The sequence below is a fragment of the Chroicocephalus ridibundus genome, chromosome 1 (genome assembly GCF_963924245.1).
Source record: "Chroicocephalus ridibundus chromosome 1, bChrRid1.1, whole genome shotgun sequence".
Lineage (NCBI taxonomy): Eukaryota > Metazoa > Chordata > Aves > Charadriiformes > Laridae > Chroicocephalus > Chroicocephalus ridibundus.
This window is the reverse complement of record NC_086284.1, coordinates 10,898,084-10,919,687: the sequence shown is the minus strand read 5'-3', so window position 1 is coordinate 10,919,687 and position 21,604 is coordinate 10,898,084. Positions and strand designations below refer to the sequence as shown.

The following is a 21,604-nucleotide window of genomic DNA, read 5'->3' as shown; positions in this document are numbered from 1 at the left end:
GGGGAGGTCCCAGCTGACTGGACGTTAGCAAATGTGACACCCATCCACAAGAAGGGCCGGAAGGAGGATCCGGGGAACTACAGGCCAGTCAGTCTGACCTCGGTGCCTGGGAAGGTCATGGAACAGATCCTCCTCAGTGCCATTACACGGCACATGCAGGAGAACAGGGTGATCAGGCCCAGTCAGCATGGGTTTGTGAAGGGCAGGTCATGCCTATCAAACCTAATATCCTTCTACGATAAGGTGACCCACTTAGTGGATGAGGGAAAAGCTGTGGATGTTATCTACTTGGACTTTTGCAAAGCTTTTGACACCGTTTCCCACAGCATTCTCCTGGAGAAACTGGCTGCTCATGGCCTGGACAGGTGTACTCTTCGCTGGGTAAAAAACTGGCTGGATGGCCGTGCCCAGAGAGTGGTGGTAAATGGAGTTCAATCCAGTTGGTGTCCGGTCACAAGTGGTGTCCCCCAGGGCTCGGTGCTGGGGCCGGTTCTCTTTAATATCTTTATCAATGATCTGGATGAGGGGATCGAATGCACCCTCCGTAAGTTTGCAGATGACACTAAGCTGGGCGGGCGTGTTGATCTGCTTGAGGGGAGGTTGGCTCTGCAGAGGGATGTGGACAGGCTGGACCGATGGGCTGAGACCAATGGTATGAGGTTCAACAAGGCCAAGTGCCGGGTCCTGCACTTGGGTCACAACAACCCCATGCAGCGCTACAGGATTGGGGCAGAGTGGCTCGAAAGCAGCCCGTCAAAAAAGGACCTGGGGGTGTTGGTTGACTGCCAGTTGAATACGAGCCAGCAGTGTGCCCAGGTGGCCAAGAAGGCCAACAGCATCCTAGCCTGTATCAGGAATAGTGTGGTGAGCCGGACTAGGGAAGTGATCATCCCCCTGTACTCGGCACTGGTGAGGCCCCACCGCGAGTACTGCGTTCAGTTTTGGGCCCCTCGCTACAAGAGGGACATTGAGGTGTTGGAGCGTGTCCAGAGAAGGGCTACAAAGCTGGTGAGGGGCCTGGAGGACAAACCTTATGAGGAACGACTGAGGGAGCTGGGGTTGTTTAGCCTGGAGAAGAGGAGGCTGAGGGGAGACCTTATCACCCTCTACAACTACCTGAAAGGAGGTTGTAGAGAGATGGGGGCTGACCTCTTCTCCCTGGTGACAAGTGATAGGACGAGGGGAAACGGGTTCAAGTTATGTCAGGGGAGGTTTAGATTGGATATTAGGAAACATTTTTTCACTGAAAGGGTTATTAAACATTGGAATAGGCTGCCCAGGGAGGTGGTGGATTCACCATCCCAGGAGGTGTTTAAAAAAAAGGGTAGATGGGGCACTTAGGGACATGTTTAGAAGTGGCTTTTGTCAGGGTAGGTTAAAGGTTGGACTTGATGATCTTAAAGGTCCCTTCCAACCTCAGCGATTCTATGATTCTATGTAGAAGGAGGCGCGGCGGCGGAGGAGCAGCGTGTAGGTGACGTCAGGGTAGGGCTCGGAGCAGCAGCCGTATGTGATGACGTTCCTCGTGGCCGGTGTTATAGATTGTGGCCCAATAATTGACAGGAACCAGTCCAATTAATCAAATTAGTTTATTAAGCAAGCGGCAGCAAGCAAAACAGCGCTGGGCGGCCGGGGAGTCTTTGCTCCGCCAACGGTGCACACCCACTTCCCAAAAGTAGTTGATTATATACTCTTCTGGTTCCCGTATATGTGTCAATCCTGGTATATTCTGTGTCTGAGCGACGTGTTGCTAGGGGGTCGGTCTTGTCCCGCCTCCTGATGGTGGTGGGGCTGAAGGCTCCTCATCTTTATCAGTGTCCTTGGGGAGACTCTTTTCAGCTTATCTCACAACTTAGCTCTTCCCTTTGAAGTGTTAAAACACACCAGATGCCTGTGATTTAGGCCTTGAGGTATCAAAGTGCACCAGACAGCAGGCTGGATGCCTGCGATTTAAGTATGTGAAGAGTCGAAACAGTGTAAGTTTTCACCAGCCTTTAAGAAAGCCTGATTTGATTAACAAACATGATTCTATTTATTACAATCCCCCCCCCCCCTTTTTTTTTTTTTATTTACCATTTTGTTCATCAAATCTTTGGAGTTCAGCGTGACTTAAAGCTAATGTTTCTTCTATTGCTGGTTCCTGATCTAATGACTCGTATTTAGCCCTGAGAAGCATTAAATGGGCAGCTTCCAGTCTGCCCTTTACAATTTCAATTACTCTGTTCAATATACAAGGGCCAAATGTTAATCCCAAAATTAATAGTAGCATAGGTCCCGCAATGGTAGACAATAGCGTAGTCATCCATGGGGAATAATTGAACCAGGATTCATACCAACTTTGCTGTGCTTCTCTTTCTTTCTTTCTTTTTTCTAATCCTTCTCGTAGTTTTGTCATGGTGTCTCTAACTACTCCAGTGTGATCTGCATATACGCAGCATTCCTCATCCAGAGCAACACACAACCCCCCTTGCTGTGCAAACAATAAGACACCTACAAGATTTAGTAAAATTAAAATTAGAGTGTGGCGAGAAGGGTGGAAACCCGGCCAGCTAATAAGTTTAGTTTGAACACTCACTCCAATTACCCAGTCCTTTTCTGGGTACCCTATCACTCCTCCCGGGGCATTTCGTGCGATTCCCTTGGTTAACACTGAGGCAGTCCTCCCAGTGTCTTTGTACAGTCCCACTCTTTGGGTTCTGTTCTCCACAGCTTTGTACTCCTCTGCCTCGCTCGTCAACTCGGTTGCTTCGAGCCACGAGGGGTATCATCTTCTCGGCAGCAGGGGTAGTCTTCAGGAGAATAAATGCAATTTTTAGTCGCTTGCTTCTGTGCATTTCAGGTGAATCGCACTGAACCCCTTTAAGTGTCTTGCGACAACACACTTTAATAATGTCAATTACAAATGGAGCAGGTTCGCTAGGGTGATAGCAATAGTACTCGGGTTTAATACCCCGTGCAAATATCTCCCGCCATTCACTAGATTGCTCCTGGATTTCACCATTAAATATTTTTATGTTTAGAGCCAATTTGGTGAGCTCATGCTCTTTGTCCCCACAAGGTTGGCAAACCCCTCGAGGGGGTATCCCGTAACGGCAATGGGTCCCCCTCCGTTCTCGACACCCTTTACAAATAAAACAAATACGAAGGATAACAATTACAGCTCAGAATGTCACACTTGATTCTTATGTCCCCTGTATCACCGTAACCGTACCCCACCGATATGCTGTAGTCGCTCACTTGTACCACAGTTATATGTGTGTCCATTTACAACCTCCGGAAGGCCATCTTCAGATCTCCAGGCGGGCTTGTCACTTCCCAAGAATAGTTTTTTTAATGGTCCTTTTACGCGGCTCGCATGAGTCCAGCCTCTCTCTGCTGTCCGGATGGCTGTTTCTGTGGTGAGTAAAACGAGATAGGGCCCTTCCCAACGGGGGTTAATGAGGACTCTTTCCATGATTTGATTAACACTTTGTCTCCTGGCTTTATGTTATGCATGGCTACATCCAAGGGGGGTCTCTGTACTACTAAGCCCTTATTCCGCAGCTTTACTCTCCTAGCCATGAGTTGAATTATATAAGGTCTAATTTGTGAATTTTCAAGTTGGGGGTGGTCCTGCGGAATTTCTAAATCGTATGGCATCCCATATAACATTTCAAAGGGGGAAATTCCTACATCAGTTTGGGGCTGTGTTCTTATATTCAATAGTGCTAAGGGGAGGCACTTTACCCATGACATCTTAGTTTCTAACATCAATTTTGTGAGCTGTTTCTTTATTTCCCCATTTACTCTTTCTACCTTTCCCGAGCTTTGTGGATGCCAGGGAGTATGATATTCCCATTTTGTCCCCAAAGAGGAGAGAGCTTCCCTTGCTATTTTTGAAACAAAATGGGAGCCCCTATCAGAGTCTATTACCTCAATGGATCCATACCTAGGGATTATATTTTCCAGCAAAGTCTTCACTACGGTTTGAGCGGTGGCTCTAGCTGTTGGGAAAGCTTCCACAAAATGGGTTAGGTGGTCTATGATTACTAATAAGTATTTATATCGTCCCACCTTTGGAAGTTCAGTGAAGTCTAGCTGGATTTTAGCAAATGGTCTGTGAGCCAGTTCCCTTCCCCCCAGGGCTTTTTCCCCGTAACTGATGTTTATTGACCCTTTTGCATGTCATACATTCGCTAACTATTCTCTTTGCTATATTGTATATACCAATGCACACATACTTTGTGGCAAACTGACCCACTAACGCCTGAGTTCCCCAATGGGTGTTCTCATGGAATTTTTGCATGATTTTCAAAGCCAGAGGTTTGGGGAGAACTTCCCGGCCATCCGGGAGTTTCCACTTTCCTTTTTCTGTCTCCCTGATTCCCATCTGAGTCAGCTTATCTTTTTCCTGCACTGTAAAACTCAGGATTGAGTGAATTTTTCCATGTAGATGGCAATGGCTATACTTGGGGTTGTCACACTCATCATAAATTAGACATCTGCAAGGGACTGCATCGATTCCAAAATCCTTCCAACACTCATAACATGGGAATTCGTCTGATTCCTTTCCACAAGTTATACAGTCCTCCCGAGTTCTTTTAGTCTGGATCACCATTAATGCCGCTCTTTTTGCTTCTTGATCAGCAAGATTGTTTCCTCTGACTAATGGGCTTAATCCTTTTTGGTGTCCTTTTAAATGTACTACGGCTATTCCCGCTGGTCCTCGTAATGCTTGTAAGACCTGGATTATTAATTCCTGGTGTATTAATCCTTTTCCTTGAGAATTTATTAAACCCCTTTCTTCCCAAATTTTTCCAAAAGTATGCACTACGCCAAAGGCATATTTTGAATCCGTATATGTGGTTCCAATTTTACCTTTTAAAAGTTGCAAGGCTCTTAATACAGCACATAGTTCACAAGCCTGTGCAGACCAACTAGGACTTAGAGGTCCTGATTCTATTACACTAAATGTTTTCCCATCAATGATTGCAAATCCTGATTTTCTCTTTCCTTCAACTACCCGGGATGATCCATCTACAAATAGCTTTTCTCCTTCTCCAAGTTCTTCCTCATCTAAATCTGGTCTGATTTTTGTTTGCTCCTCAATGTTGTAAAGACAATCATGACTTATTTTGTCACTCGGCTCCCCATACAAAAACTGTGCTGGATTCTGCACGCTTGTTACCTGGAGTTCCAGTTTGGGAGAGGAAATTAGGATGCCTTTATATTTTAGGAGCCGGGGCATCTGTTATCCGTTTGTCAGCTTTTTGTTGCAAAATTCCCCTGATGTTGTGAGGTGATAATACCCTCAATTCTCCTCCAAAGGTAATTTTATGGGCTTCCTCTACCAAAAGGGCTGCGGCTACTACCACTTGAAGGCAGGCAGGCCAACCCCTACTTACAGGGTCCAGGAGTTTAGATAAGTATCCCACAGGTTTCTTTCTTCCTGCCCATTCTTGTGCTAATACCCCAAATGCGGTCCCTTCATCAACATTGATAAATAGATAAAATGGTTTCTTTACATCTGGCAGGCTCAAGACTGGGGCATTTACTAAATCAGTTTTTAGTGTTTCTAATTGTTTATCATCATCCTCCGACCATTTCAATAATCCATCTTTAGTTAATTTGGTATAGAGGAACTTCACCTTTTTGCTATAGTTCTCAATCCATTGCCTGCAATAGCCAAAGAGACCTAATAATTGCCTAACCTGTCTTTTAGTTCTAGGAGCCGGTAATGACAATATGCCATTCACCCTTTCGGGGTCTAATTTCTTAGTTCCCTTGCTTAGTCTGTGTCCCAGATATTTTACTTCTTTCTCAACAAATTGTAGTTTTGATTTTGATACCTTCAATCCTTGTAAACTCAAAAAATTTAGTAACTTAATACTTTCCTGCCTCACTTTTTCTTCGCTATCACCAGCTAGGAGCAAATCATCCACATATTGGACCAGTGTGACTCCTTCGCTTAACTCATACCCCTTCAGGATTTGTTCTAAGGCTTGTCCGAACAAGTTCGGAGATTCGGTAAAGCCTTGGGGCAATACCGTCCGCCGTAATTGTTTCCGATGGTTATCTGGGTCTTCCCATTCAAAAGCAAAGTAATCTCGGCAATCTTCTTTGAGAGGGCATGCCCAGAATGCATCCTTCAGATCTATTACACTATACCATTGATTATCGGGCCCTGTTTGACTCAGGAGGGTGTGTGGATTCGCCACCACCGGGAATCTAGCTATTGTTCTCTGGTTAATTTCTCATAAGTCATGTACTAACCTATATTTTCCATCCGGCTTTTTTTTTTTTTTTTTTTTTTTTTACAGGCAGGATGGGAGTATTAAAAGGAGACATACAGGGTTCTAGCAACCCCTTTTCAAGTAATCTTTGGATCTCAGGTTTCAAACCTAGCCTCCCTTCTCTAGGAAGGGGGTATTGTTTTATTCTGACTGGTATTTCTGGGTTCCTTATTGTTACTGGAAAGGGTTCAATATCTAACTTACCTACTGTTTCCGGGGTGTACCAGACTTCAGGATTTATTTTCTCTTCATCTATTACTCGTAAGGGACACAGTTTAATTTTTTTTAGTGTTTCATTTTTTACTTCTAAGCCAATTCCTAATTCAATCATCAAATCTCGGCCCAATAAATTATAGTCTGCTTCAGGCATGAGTAGCAGGGACCCCACCCCTACCTTAGAATGGGTTTCAAAAAACACATCCTTTATTACGGGTATTCCAAAAGGTTCTCCTTTTGCTCCAATAACCTGTATAGTCGCCGAGGATATTTTACATCCTTGGGGCAATTTTTGAACGGTAGATCTTTCTGCTCCCGAGTCCACTAGGAACTCAATTTCTTGTTGCTGGGGACCCCCTTTTAGTTTTATCAAGGGCTCTCGTGTTGTTTTTTTTTTTTTTTTTTTCCTCGGGTTCCCAGCAAATAGAGCCCCTGACACCCCTAGTCTTTGAACATTTTCTCATCCATCATTCTCTTTCTGCAGTCCTTTTTAACATGCCCTTTTCCTCCACAATAGAAACAAACCACAGTTTCCCATTCTCTCCCTCTTAAAGGTTTTTGGGTCTCCTGTCTTATCTGGCGAGCTTCTTTCCAGGGGTTGACGTCCTTTGCCCTTCTCTGACTGCAGCTACCAACATTCTGGCTTGTTTCTTATGTATTTCCTCCTCCCTGCGGACATACACTTTCTGGGCTTCCCTTAACAATTCATCCAAACCCCTATCCTGCCAATCCTCCACTTTCTCCAGCTTCTTTCTAATGTCCGTCCATGATTTAGCTACAAATTGGTTTTTCTCCTACCCCCCTGTTTCTTCTCTCTCAAGTGATATAGATTTACTCTAGTCTCTGACCTTATCCACAAGTGTGCATATTCACTCTCCTCCAGGCTAAAGGGTTCCTTAGAATTAACATAAATATGTAAAGCCTGGCATATCCAATCTTCAAAGGACCCAAAAACGGGCCAATACAGGTGGTCACTTCTAATTTGTTTCCCACCCCAAACTTCCATACAATAACGTATCATTTTTGCTTTATCCTTACCCTGCCTAGAAGGGTAATCATCCCAATATTTAATCATTAATCCTAACGAACTGTCTGGCGGTATCTGGGGTAACCTAACCTTAGGCACCGACCCACCCATGGGATCAGAAGGCTTGCTTTTCTTCTGTCCCATCTTCCGGAGTGCCTTCACACACACACACAATCTTTTCCCCCTGTTCCTGGCCCAGTCCCTCGCGGGAGATGGGAACCGCACTACTAAGGGGTCCGCACTTGCTTCGTCCTCAAGTGGACGTCTCACACAGGCACACTCCAGGATACCCAACCCCAACCGAAAGGATCACCGGCCTATACTTACTCACTCCTGAGTCTTCGTTCGGGTCTTCGTGCACAAAGTTTACGGGGTTGCCGGCTTTTATTTGCTTGCTGCCGAATTTCGAGTTCGTCGGTAGAGGTTTTGGGTGTAAAAACCCCCAACAGGGGCCGTTTACTCAGTGGGGCGCCCCCCCTGTGAGGTTTACAGCCAAATTGCCTCTATCCGAGTCACGGCACCAAATTTGTTATAGATTGTGGCCCAATAATTGACAGGAACCAGTCCAATTAATCAAATTAGTTTATTAAGCAAGCGGCAGCAAGCAAAACAGCGCTGGGCGGCTGGGGAGTCTTTGCTCCGCCAATGGCGCACACCCACTTCCCGAAAGTAGTTGATTATATACTCTTCTGGTTCCCGTATATGTGTCAATCCTGGTATATTCTGTGTCTGAGCGACGTGTTGCTAGGGGGTCGGTCTTGTCCCGCCTCCTGATGGTGGTGGGGCTGAAGGCTCCTCATCTTTATCAGTGTCCTTGGGGAGACTCTTTTCAGCTTATCTCACAACTTAGCTCTTCCCTTTGAAGTGTTAAAACACACCAGATGCCTGTGATTTAGGCCTTGAGGTATCAAAGTGCACCAGACAGCAGGCTGGATGCCTGCGATTTAAGTATGTGAAGAGTCGAAACAGTGTAAGTTTTCACCAGCCTTTAAGAAAGCCTGATTTGATTAACAAACATGATTCTATTTATTACAGCCGGCATGCCCAGCGCCTCCCACTCCACGTTCTCCACGAAGTCCGTCAGGTCCCCGGTGTCCAGCCGGTTGTGGAGGTCGATCTGGTTCCCGTTGTAGGTCCAGGAGCCGAAGGTGAGGCGGCACCGCTGCCCGTCGAAGGGCAAGTAGGAGACATCCACCTTGCAGGAGCTCTTGGTGATGGCGGGCGAGTCCCACGTGATGTGCCCGTCGGAGCGCAGCACCACGTTGGTCTCCACCGAGCCGCCAAAGCCGTCGTCGGCGCTGGGGGAGGGATCGCTGTGGGGCCAGGATGGCCCCGAGCCCCACGTGGGGCAAGGGTCTGCGGGGCCGGGGCCGAGCACTGGTCCCCAACCCCGTGTCCCCTCCCCACGTCACCCCCAGGAAGAGGGGGCTCGCTGCCCCTGGTCACCCCCGGGGTGGCACATCCCAGCTGCCAGGTGGGTGGCACACCAGGCTGATGCCAGCACCTCCTGCCGCCGCCTTCTCACCCAGTCGAGGTGACCGTCTCCCCACATCCCCCACACCAGGACCCCCCTGCTCCCCGTTGGCAACACCCCCAGCCGCAGCCTCAGCCCCCCCAGCTCCGGGAGCAGCCGGGGGGTGGGGGAGGGCGAGCAGCACCCACTCGTTGTAGAGGATGATGATGTCCGGCCGCCAGACGTAGCTGCTGGGGATGCGGATGCTGTCGATGCCGCCGTAAGCGTCCTTGTCCCACGCGAGGTGGGCGTCCAGCCAGGCCTGACGGACCCACAGGTAGGAGGTGAGGACTTGGTTCACCTTGTCCTGCCGAGGGCAGAGGGTGGGAGGGGGGGACGGGGACAGGGACAGACCTCGCTGCCCCCCTGTGGAATAAATACTACATTGGCTAAAAACACAAAAGTACAGCATTGTTCACACAGGAAGGAAAAGTAGAAAATCAAGAGGCTTCTGAGGGAGAAAACAGCCGCAGCTGGCATGAAGAATACAACACGGGTGGTTCCCTGATAAGCTACATGAGGTACGGGACGGGATGCAATTATTCCGCGGCTTTACCTTGGATGTATAGCGGATACGGGAATGGGATGATACCAGGAAACAGATAAGCTGCCAATTAGCTGCCCGCTCCATACTCGGAGCCAACATTTTGCCAAATTTTGATGAAATGCTGTCCTTTGTGCGAACTTTGCTCGTTAGAATGTCATTATAATACCAAAACACACCTCCACCCCGAAGGCTACCCGCCTCCAAGGTGCGACCGCTCCTTCTTGAGCCTGCGCCCTGAGCTTCTCGTAAACTAGACCTTTAATTGTGAAGCGAGAAAAATTTACACCACTCATCATAAAAGTATGTACGACTAAAGTCACTCAAACTCCACCTCGAAGATAACAAATAGTAGAAAAACAGCCCGAGAGAGGGGGGATACCCAGGGAAGACACCATCGCAAAGAATTCCATCACTGACTTCTGGGAGCAGGCGACGGGCTGAGCCTCCCTTCCCCCCCATAGGGACACCTTTGGGTAAGACTTAGATTATACCGAGGGCTCCCTCGGGAAACTCAGAAATTTCTCTCGAGACTCTCTTTTCTACATGTATAGCCAGGCTGTATCGTTAGAACGTTGTCCCGCGTTTTGTAGATGTAACAATACTTTCATTTGCACGTGCTTTGCAGACAGTGTATTTATCACCGGCTGCCCTAAGAACCTATCTATCTGTTGCTTAAATAAACTGCACTTTTTGAAGTAGCTCGTCCTTTTGGTTTCTCACTGAACGCGACCAAAGACTCGAGAGTGGCCGTGCTAGTTCATGAGCATGACTGGACTGAAGGTGCAGTCCAGTAGTAGTGTATCCATCCAGCCAGCCAGCCAGCCTGTCCAGGGCCCTCTGTAGAGCCTTCCTTCCTTCAAGCAGATCAACACTCCCACCTAGTTTGGTGTCGTCTGCGAACTTACTGAAGGTGCACACAATCCGCTCATCCAGATCATTGATAAAGATTTTAAACAAAACTGGCCCCAAAACTGAGCCCTGAGGGACACCACTGGTGACCGGCCGCCAAGAGGATTTCACCCCACTAATCACAACTCTCTGGGTACGGCCATCCAGCCAGTTTTTAACCCAGCAAAGAGTACACTTGTCTATGCCACGATTCGCCAGCTTCTCCAGGACAATGCTGTGGGGGACAATGTCAAAGGCCTTACCAAAGTCCAGAGAGACAACGTCCACAGCCTTCCCCGCATCCAGCAGGCGGCTCACATGGTCATAGAGAGAGATCAGGTTGTTAAGCAGGACCTCCCTTTCCTAAACCCATGCTGGCTGGCCCTGATTCCGTGGCTGCCCTGCACTTGCCGTGAGAGCTCACTCAAGATGATCCTCTCCACGATCTTCCCTGGTACCGACGTCAGGCTCACAGGCCCGTAGTTCCCCGGATCCTCCTTCCGACCCTTCTTGTAGATGGGCATCACATTAGCCACCCTCCAGTCATCTGGTACCTGCCCTGTTGACCAGGATTGTTGATAAATGATGGAGAGAGGCGTGGTGAGCTCTCTCGCCAGCTCCCTGAGTACTCTTGGGTGAATCAGTCGGGACGGACAAACGACAAGACTCTCCTTGAAGAGTTAAGTTAAGCTCTCTCTTTATTACAAACTTGGCTTTCTTATATATCTAATCTTTTGTTCATGTGTTCTTTCTACGCATTAGCGTAGCTTCCTCAAATAATGTCTGCCCTAGGTTCGTCCATTGCGTTACACTAAATGCCGTAACCGACGTTACTTCTCCTCCCTCTTCCTTTCCCCACAATAGCATTTTTCGCAAGGTCACTTCAGGGAGGATTACGCCCTGCCGCTTTAACAGCAGCGTCCATGTGGAGAGTACAGTCTGCTCTTCCTTAGTTAACTTCTCTCCCATGTCCCCAGTGGCTCACCTACTACAGGTGTCTTCTGAAATATGATCCGGATCCGTCAACAGCTCTGCCCGCTGTCTTCAGCTTCACTGGGCTCCGTCCCCACGACTATTTCCAGTCGTCTTCTTCCTCAGTATCACGTCGGGGTCACCAATTGTCGTTTCAGTCGGGACGGACAAACGACAAGACTCTCCTTGAAAAGTTAAGTTAAGCTCTCTCTTTATTACAAACTTGGCTTTCTTATATATCTAATCTTTTGTTCACGCTCCGTTCACGTGTTCTTTCTACGCTTTCAATTGGTTAGGTTACATAGCACACGCGCTCGTAGCTACAATACGATTGGTTATTGAAATCCTGTTCGCATTGCTCAAAATCTGGCTTCCTCACAGCCTAACTCTCCTTGTTCTCTGAAGCGATCTTCTTCTTTCTCCTTTTTGTTACTTTGCCCTTATATGACGCAACTCGCGGCCTTCTTACGGCTACACTGCAATCTCTATCTCTTCTGTCAAAGGGTCTACGGGCCCGCCGCATCCCCCAACATGTATGTTATTGCATGCCTTAGTAGATTGCTCTGTGTTATGCCCTGTGAGACTAAAATGAACCCAGCAGAAGCGGTCTCTTGAGCAAGGGGGTGGAATATGGGAAAGCAACGGCAGATCGGCGAGGAGGATTGTAAATACACTCAAGGGACTCGCACCTGGGTGCTGGAAAACACATATATCACACCAATTGTTATTCAGTCTCGGGTGCTGGCAAGAAAAACGTTTGGATGATATAAGCCTGTGATGGACTCACAGACACCTCATCTAGCTGCTTGAGGATCTTGGCCTGTTGTGGAAGAAGATCAAAGCACAGTACCAGCAAGAACAGGGAGTCCGCATGCGCTCTTGCTAACGAGGACTCTTTTGCTGCCAAGGATTCGTGATAACAAGGACTCTCTTGCTGCCAAAGATAAGTTTAACAATGCTACTAGTACCGCTATTTCTGAGTTGTTGCTGGATGTAGATAGTATTCGATATGCGATGTTGCAAAACAGAACTGCTACTGATTTTTTGCTTTCAGCTCACAGACACGGTTGTCAAGATTTTAAAGGACTGTATTGTATGAATCTAAGTGACCACTCCAAATCCATCCATGCCCAGTTGCAGGAACTGCACCGACCGAACCAGCAACTTGTGGAGACCACTGGGTGAAATCTCTTTGCTGGATGGACTTGGGGGTGGGGTTGGTTGAAGCAAATTATACTCATTGCCTGTGTGGAAGGAATTTGTCTGTTATGTTTAGTATGCTGTTTGCCGTGTTTAATAAGCATCATACGATCAGTTGTAAATGCCGCTTTGCATCGTACCCTCGTACGAGTTGTAGAATATGTTGCTCTAAAAACTATGTGTGTATCCATGAGAACCCGACCTTCACAGAAGAAGCTAAGACGGGATTACAACAATGGAGTCACGTATCAGACAGCCGCTGTTAGCAAAGCTGGATCATGAGTTTGGTGAGACTCGCTGCATACGCTGGCCACGCGTGCAGCGACTCTGGCCTGTACTTTTCTACTCAGTCCAGTGCAGGAGAGTCTGGTGGGACTTGCTGCGTGCACTGGCCACGCGTGCAGCGGCTCGAGCCTGTACTTCTCCACTCAATCCAGTGCAGGATATAAGGGGGCTGTCTCGGGTCAGAGACGGGGAGAGAGACATGAGCGAGGGGGAGAGAGACATGAGCGCACTTTGAAGATACAGGGGATGCCCTGAAGCACTGTGTCTGCCCCCGCCCCCCCCCATAAGTTCTATGTTCATTAACCCCAACAGCTCCGAAGGCATTACAGCATGTTGCAAGATAAGATATAGTCTACTACTGCTGCAAGACGCATTGAACACCTTCCTACAAGAATTTCAACTTTATGCCCTGATAGGACAGTGGGATGATGCACTCGCAAAGAGCCTGACTGCACTAGAGTGGGTATTTTTGCCACATACCTTTTCAAAACCAGTAACTACGATGATTGAAATGTTACCGCGATTGTTTTTCCAGGGTCGTCTGTGCTGTCAGCAGCTTTCTGGAATGGATCCAAGCCACATACATGTCCCCACCAGAAAGGATGACCTTGACCCTTGGTTATCACAAAGTCTTAACCTCCTTAGTACATTATATTGGGCAAATAAATTATTCTTTCCCCTGGCACAGACTATTACAGTCACTTTCACAAATTCCTTTACAGCCGCGCATCCTGCTAGCACCAAAGCCTCTTGATGGCACCTGTTCGGTGTTTGCAGATGGTTCAGGGACACAGTAAAGGCTTTGGACTTATTTCAACAGGAACTGCTAAATGTAGGCAGAATCTCAATGTGTTACTGGTATTGTTCAAAGACTTGAAGGAGCATTTATAAAACAAGTAGAGAACCAATGGTTATTTAGTCTCTTACTGCAATTACTGTTGCTTTTATGAAAAAGACAGTTTCCTTATTTTATTGTCCACATACGCTCTCATAGCTGTTTACTTGGCCCGTTAACTGAGGGAAACACAGTTGCGGATTATCACACTGTTGGTAACAACTCCCAACATTATGCCGCAAGCTAAAATGTCGCATGATTTTTTTTCATCAACATGCGAAGGCATTGAGGAAGCAATTTTCTTTGACACAACAAGAAGCACGTGATACTGTGTGAACGTGTGCCGGTTGTCAGCAGCTGGCTCCTCTGCCATCCTTTGCGGGGGTTAACCCGCGAGGGCTTACACCTGATGAACTTTGGCAATCCGATGTTACGCGCATTATGGAATTTGGACATGTTTCAGTTGATTTGTTTTCACACTTTGTTGTAGCTACTGCTCATACAGGAGAGAAGGCTTGTGATGTTATTCGACATTGGTTGCAATGCATTGCAGTCGTGGGAGTACCGAAAACTATAAAAACTGATAATGAACCAGCTTATGTGTCCGCTAAAGTACAGGTCTTTTTTTTTTTACAGATACGAGGTATTAAACATGTCACCAGTATTCCTCATTCCCCGACTGGGCAAGCAATTGTGGAGCGTATGCATCATACTTTAAAAACCATGCTTGCTAAACAAAAAAGGGGGAATCCCGTAGGTATGACACCTCAAGAGTGAGTGTATAAAGCAACTCATGTTTTAAGTTTTCTAAACATGTCTTCTTTGTCATCCACAGCAGTAGAGCGACATTTTGTAAGAAGTATTGAATGGCCTGAACAACCGAAGGTGTATTATAAGCACCCTAAATCGGGGTGCATGCTAACCACAGATAATACTGCAACAAATAGAAGTTGTGAGCAAGACAATTCTGTAATGATTTGTACTTCTCATCCGTCTGTTTGCTTCGGCTCAAAATGCAAGTATACAAGAATGTAATCAATCTTGTTGTGTAAAGTTAATGCTAGTAAAGTATAAAACAGCAGTAATATGGACAGGGAATCGGAAAAACGCATTAAAAACACGTCTTTCTCTGTATTGTGATTGGGAGTACAACTCTCGAAGACTTTGTGTTACATCTCTCCCCTGGAATACGTTGCTACATGGCTGAGAAATGGTTAAACACCATCTTCAAGGTGCTTTTGACATGTCGTTGCAAGAAAATATTCGTCCTTTACATGACCAGCTAAAAGCTCAAATACTAAACATTCAAGACTTAATGAACCGCAATGTATTTGAAATATTACAAAAGGATTTCTCGTGGGTAAATCCAAAGAAATTGGCTTTCTGGGCTAAATTTAGGAATCTGGGTATTTATTGCCTTAGCAGGGTTCTTCTTGATTCTGTTTTTAATTGTGTTTAGTATGATATATAACCTGCTAAGAGCATCACAACGAGTAGAAGCACAAGTCATGGCCACCTTGTTAATAAATGGTCTGGTGTTAAACAAAAAAGGGGGAGATGGGGCAGATCTACGAGCAGAGGCCTGCGTACGGCCAAAGACACAGTGAGCAGAGCACACAGTAAACACAGAGCCAAGAGAACAGTTCGTACCTTCACTCCATCCTGTGACGACCATATAACGTTCCCGAATCTCGGACAAAGAATAGGGCTAAGTATTCTTCCTTCGCTGGGAACAGCCATGGCATTGAATATGTTGAATAAGATAGGGTGTTGGGCAAGTAAACAGATAAACCTTGCAACTGAGATCATATCTAGCTTGCTCACTGATGTTGATAGCATTCAGCATGCTACGTTGCAAAATCGAGCGGCTATTGATTTTTTGCTGTTAGCTCAGGGTCATGGATGTGAAGATTTTGAAGGTATGTGTTGCATGAACCTTTCCAACCACTCATCATCCATTCATAAGCAGTTGCAGGATCTGAAGGATAACATGTCCAAATTAAAAGTGGTCAAAAAGGTTTCGATGATTGGTTAAGCTCATGGGGTATAACGGGATGGTTATCAGATTTACTAAAGCAAGGGCTCATGCTGTTGTTGGTTATATTACTATTGGTTATGGTAGCCTCGTGTGTTCTCCGCAAAGTGACTGACATGATAGAAAATGCCATGCATAAGGTCTGGCTGGCTCAAGAAGAAAAAGGGGGGATTGTAGGAATGTGTCTGAGAGAAAATGGTCATGTGAGCCAGCCTCCCTACTATGAGAGATTAGAGTAAGAGCAAAACAGGTGGTAGAAGATGGAATTAGTACATGGCAAAAACGGGAACTGAGAAGGCAGAAAACATGTTGTGCTAATGACTAAGCAATTTACTATGCGAATTCTTGTAACCAATCTGCTGTGTGAACGAACTGCATGGACAGCGCGTGGACAGCGTAACTAGCTAATCAGAAATAAGCGAGTCGCGTGTACGGCGACAACACAGGGTATAAAAGGTGATGATCTGTGCTTAATAAACGGCTTCTGTTGGTTCACATTGGACCGTCTGGAGGCCAGTTATTTCTCCTCACCTAGCCAGCCTCGGAGCAGATCTCTGGGCGGTAGTCTTAAATAGTCGTTTAGCCCTAAAAAGGACCTGCAACGTATTCAGGAGACATAACACTAGGAACATGCTGGTTTGAGCATCCCAAGGATATTCAAAATTCTCAAAAGCTGTCACGCCTGACCCGAAGGAGAAAAGCCGTTTCCATCAGAGGTGACATGATAAGGGAATGACTGAGACAAAGGGGCTCCAGCAAAGGCTTGTAGAACATCTCTTATCACACAGACAAAAGGACAAACTGATTCCTACTGCATTAGCGTCTGGAAGGGTAGTCATACATTTAACCAGGGCTAATGACATTGAGCAATTTTTTTACCAAAAAGGAAAGAAATCAACCAGTCAGATAATCCCTTTAGGTGTACCATAAAGAGAAGTAAACAGCGGCAGGACATGCGGGAAGAATTTTAGGCGCCTCGCACAGACCGTGAACCCTGGAGTACCCAACCAACGGGAAAGAGGGGAGGGAAAAATTGGGCCGGGATTAGGAAATAAAAAGGTGTGGTGTTTCAAGAACGGAAAGTGTGCCTACTTGCTAGGTCACCCGCTCTTGCAAGAGCGTGAATAAAAATGTGCTTCCCAGAGGATTCTGCCTGAGCCTATTTCATTCGGACCGGAACTTATTTCTCCCACCATTCTGTGTGTCCAGAGAAGGGCAAGGGAGCTGGTGAGGGCTCTGGAGCACAGGCCACGGCGCCGGGCCCTCAGCCGCCCCACAGCCGGGCGCAGCCCCGCCCCAGGCCCCGGCACCGGCACCGGCCCGGCCCACAGTGGCGGCCGATGGCGGCGCTCGGGGGTTCCCTCACAGGACGCGGCGGTGTTCCCCCCCCTCCGATTATTAACCACTCCTCATTTTTCAGACAGGCAGAGATGATCTGTTACCGAGAATCCCAAGGGAGATCAAGAGAGACTTCTGGGCCTTGGGATGACTAGGAAAGGGCTCAGGAGCGCAAGTCGTGCTCTCCTCTGTCGTTGCAGGCACAGGGAAGGATGAGGAAAGCAACAGGAAGAGCCAGCAGATCAATACCTGGCTGCGAGCCTGGTGTCAGCGGCAGGACTTTGGGGTTTTTGATCACAGCATGGTTTGACAGGACAGCAGGCCTGTTGGAGACCGATGGGATACACCTGCCTCAAAAGGGGAAAAGGATCCTTGCACAGGAGTTGGCAGGGCTCCTCAAAGGGGCTTTCAAGTAGATTTGAAGGGGGAAAGGGATGAATCCGGCAGCAGAGACGCAAGGGTCGTTGATGGGTTAGAAGCTACGGCTGCGCCTGGGAATGGTCAGGTAGGAGTGAAGCCTTCTTCCAGCAAAAAGGTGTCAGGATCAGCAGGCCAGCTGAAGTGCTTCCACACTCATGCCTGCAGCATGGGCAAGAAAGAGGAGGAGCTGGAAGCCATTGTGCAGCAGGACAGCTATGACATAGTCGCTGTCACGGAAACGTGGTGGGCTGACTTGCACACCCTGCGGGAGCACAGCGCTCGTTCCCTGTGCACCTTGAATATCCAGTGTCATATCCACGACCCTCATGGGCAAGTGGTCAGGGGAATGTCATGGGCCAACTTGGCCAAGAGAGCCCCAAAACTGTGCGTGAACCTCTTCTTTGAAAGAGTCACGAAGCACGATCACCTAGCCAGGATCCTGCTAGCGGAGATGCCAGTCAGCAGCATAAGAGTCTGCGGAGCTACAGTTTCAGAGACCCAGGCTGGAGAATGAGATGCACCCTCACCAACCTCCTCCCAGCCTCCTGGCGTGTTCTGCAGGTACGGGAACCCAGAGTGACATCTCACCGCGGTATCACAAAGCTAAGCAAAGTGATCCTCCAGGCCTTCTGCATAGCAGCGCTCAGCAGGAGGAATTCCTGACCACTTCAGTGTTATGGCCAGAGGGTCATTTTCATAAGCGAGCCACTGCGGTGTTCCACTCTAGCCTGGTTGAGGTCGTTGTCCTTGTCCAGTTGCGATGCCCGTTATGCCAGTCTTCACTGTCAGGCTGATGTCAGGTTGCCCTCATAAAAAGCTAAAACGCCCAAAATACTGGTGCTGGGATGTCAGCTGTGAGCAAAAAGAGCTTTTCAGGCAGGAAAACCTCAATTTTGTGAAAAAGCTTTAGGCTTGTTCTAGTAACTGACAACTTTCTTATCCTTTCTGATTTTTCTGAACCCCACCCTTTTGCAGGGCAATCTGCTCATGAGGAGAGGAGTCCGTGCGGCCTGTTTGCTTGCAGAGCTGTAGCCTGCGTCAGCCTGCACTCATGGTTCTGCTCCCTTTTGGCAAAACACAAACGTCTAGAGCAGATGTAAATTAAGTGGTGCCCATGTCAGAGCCCTTTGGTGTCACGGAGGATGTGTGTTCCTGGCCCCACACTTCCCAGCCATTGGGGGAAATTGCTGAAGCAGACGCGGTGTGGCCGGCAGCAGTGTCTCCACCAGTCCTTCAGGCGGTGGCAGAGCCGGGTGCAGCAGTGACACAGGCACCGTCCTAGCGGGCACAGCCCTGGGGACGCCTGGTCACACTCCCTGTCCACGGGCTCACTGTGGTGCTGCCTCTCCTCCTCCAAGGTCTTGACAGTGTCCAAGAGCTCCAAGTAGAGCTCCCTCTCGTCTGTGGCCTTGGCTGGGGGGCGGCTGGGGGGCAGCTGCATGTTCACGGGGCTCTGCGCCCTGTCCATCCTCCCTTCCACATCCATGGGGGTGCTCCTGCCTGAGCCTGGGGGGCTGCTGGTGCTTGGCCCCATGGAGTTGTTCTCGCCCGGCCCCATCTTGCTGTTTCTCTTCACTTCTGCCAGGCTCCTCCTGCCGAGCTCCACAGGGCTGCTCCTTTCCTTCTCCTTCACACTTGTGTCTGGTCCCGTGTCCTTCTCCTTGTCCATGTCCCCATCCTCAGCCTTGTCCGTGTTTGCATCCACTCACGGCCACTCCACTCCCAGGTGCTGGGGCTTCACTGTGGCCCCCAGCTGCTCCTGCACCACCATCCTGCCCAGGGGATGGAAGGGCTCCCCGGGGAGGTTCCAATCACAGGCTCCCGCCCTTGCCAACGGGCCTGCAGCACCTTCAGCATCTCACAGCACTGCCTGGCCATCTCCTGGGTGGACTCAAAAGAGTGGAGGAGCTCCATGATCAGCTCCCCTTGGTCCGTGGCCATGGCTGGGGGGCTGCAGGGTGAAGGCTGCGTGTGCACAGGGCTCTGCGCCCTGTCCCTGCTTTCCCTGGGGACCGGCTCTTGCTTGGTCCTTGTAGGCAGTTCCTGTGGGGGCTCCTGGCAGAGGGCTGGCCCTGGCTCCTCCACCCTCCCCTTGACAGCCCTGGGGGTACAGCGGGGTCTTGAGCGGTTGAGCGCTGCCAGGTCCACCATCACACCAGGCCAGGGCTCTGGGAAGGAGTAGAGGGAGCTGAAGGAAGAGGAGCCTCTGTCTGTCAGAGAGTCCATGGTGGCCAGCGGGGCCCATGGGGAGAGGGGCTTCCTGCTTGAGTCCTCCACACTCGCCCTGCAGAGGAGGAGAAAGAGACCCCGCTGCACCCCGGAGCCCAGCGGGACCCGCGGGCAGCACCCCTCCTTGGCCGGTGGGCAGGGCTGCCCAGCGCAGGCAGGGGCAGGGCACGGGGTGAGGGTCTGGGGCAGCATCTGGGGTCTCCCCCACACTCACCGCTTCTCCTGCTTGGGCCGGGATTTCCTAACTCCTCTATCCACTGGCTGAGAAGCTGCAGAGGGAGGAGACAGAGTGAGCGGCCAGCAGCTGCCGGCACAGCCCCGGCTCAGGGCTGCCGTGGGGTGTCGGCCGTTTGCAGGGTGCTCGGTGCTGGGGCCACTCACCGCTCTGCTTCTCTGTCTGGGCTCTTGTCTTCCTTGTCCGACGCTTCTTCTTGTTCTTCTTCCACCACTTCTGCAAGGTCCCTAGGAGCTGGGTGAGACGGGATCACCTCCCAGTCCCACACCACAGCCCCCCACGGCACCCCACACCACCCCACGCCATCCCTCGCCACCCCACGCTGCAGCACAGTGTGGTGCAACAGTCACCTACCTGAAGCCGCTTGCTCTGCAGCACAGCTGAGAACACGCTGAGTCCCATCACAGTCAGGAGGAGAGGGCCTAGGGGAGACACGGCGTCAGAGCGCCCCATGGCACCGACTCCGGTGTGGCTGCGGTGCTCCCAGTCACCAGCACAGAACCGCGATGCGGCTCCCCAGTGTCCTCCTAGGTCCCCAGTGACGGGACCCGCAAGACTGCTGGGGTGTCAGAGGCGGAGGCTGCAGTCTGCCCAGACAATGCCAGACTGCGGTGCCCAGCATCCGCTGACGGCTCCAGTGGGGACCACGTCCCTCTTTTGTAGTGTGGCAGGGGGGCACATCCCCCTTTGTGACATCGTGGGGCAGTCAAAGCCCCCCTTGGTGACACTCGGCAGGGGATGAGGCAGAGCAAGAGAAGGAGGGCACTTGCCCCAAGCTGCCAACAGGACTATGTCATAGCATGAACATCACGTTCAATATAAATTATAAAGTCTGCTGTGTAGTTCGACTCTCCCGTGATGGCGGTGGTCCAGAGAACTCCTTGCCACAGTCTCGGAGCCCTGAGCCCTTCCCTTCCTCGTGAAGCTGCAGCGCTTGCAGTGCCCACCATTGGCTGTCCCCTGCTGGGAGTGCACGGCTTCCTGCTGATGGAATGGGCTGGGTGTAGTCCTTGGGTATTTTATATTGATATCGGGATCGACACTGCTTCTTTAGCATTATTAATGTTAATTCTTTAGTTTTATCCTATTAAATCGATTTCTATTTCAACCCTCTTGTTTCCTTGTTTTTCCCCAATTCCCCTTCCCGGGTGGGGAGGGGTCATCGGGTGAGAGAGTAATTGTCTAAAGGACAATAAATTGTGGTGGGTTTCTCAAACCATAACAAGAAGGGAGGGAGAAGGAGGAGAAAAGGAGAAGGAGAAGGGCCCCACCCCTTCCGGGCATGGTTTGGGTAGGAATGGACCTTAAAGGCCACCCAGTGCCACCCCCTGCCCTGGGCAGGGACACCTCCCACCAGCCCAGCTTGCTCCAAGCCCCGTCCAACCTGGCCTTGATCCCCTCCAGGGATGGGGCAGCCACAGCTTCTCAGGGCAACCTGGGCCAGGGGCTCACCGCCCTCACAGCCAAGAATTTCTGCCCGAGATCTCAGCTCAATCTCCCCTCTTGCAGTGGAAACCCCTTCCCCCTCCTCCCATGGCTCCCCTCCCTCATCCAGAGTCCCTCCCCAGCTTTCCTTGAGCCCCCTGACGGAC

At 49.4% G+C, this 21,604-nt stretch overlaps 1 protein-coding gene across 1 annotated transcript in view; it reads right to left on the bottom strand.

Annotated features, from left to right (window-relative positions):
* LOC134511206 (neuronal acetylcholine receptor subunit alpha-10-like) overlaps positions 1 to 16,408 on the bottom strand; it is a 49,576-nt gene extending 33,168 nt beyond the window's left edge. Inside the window, exons 1-5 of the mRNA XM_063324819.1 lie at positions 16,391 to 16,408; positions 9,178 to 9,329; positions 8,549 to 8,813; positions 5,883 to 5,887; positions 1,438 to 1,522 (exon numbers count right to left, since the gene is read on the bottom strand). Coding sequence (XP_063180889.1) covers positions 1,438 to 1,522; positions 5,883 to 5,887; positions 8,549 to 8,813; positions 9,178 to 9,329; positions 16,391 to 16,408 — 525 coding nt within the window. The remainder of the gene's footprint in view (positions 1 to 1,437; positions 1,523 to 5,882; positions 5,888 to 8,548; positions 8,814 to 9,177; positions 9,330 to 16,390) is intronic.
* Positions 16,409 to 21,604: the final 5,196 nt, after the last annotated feature.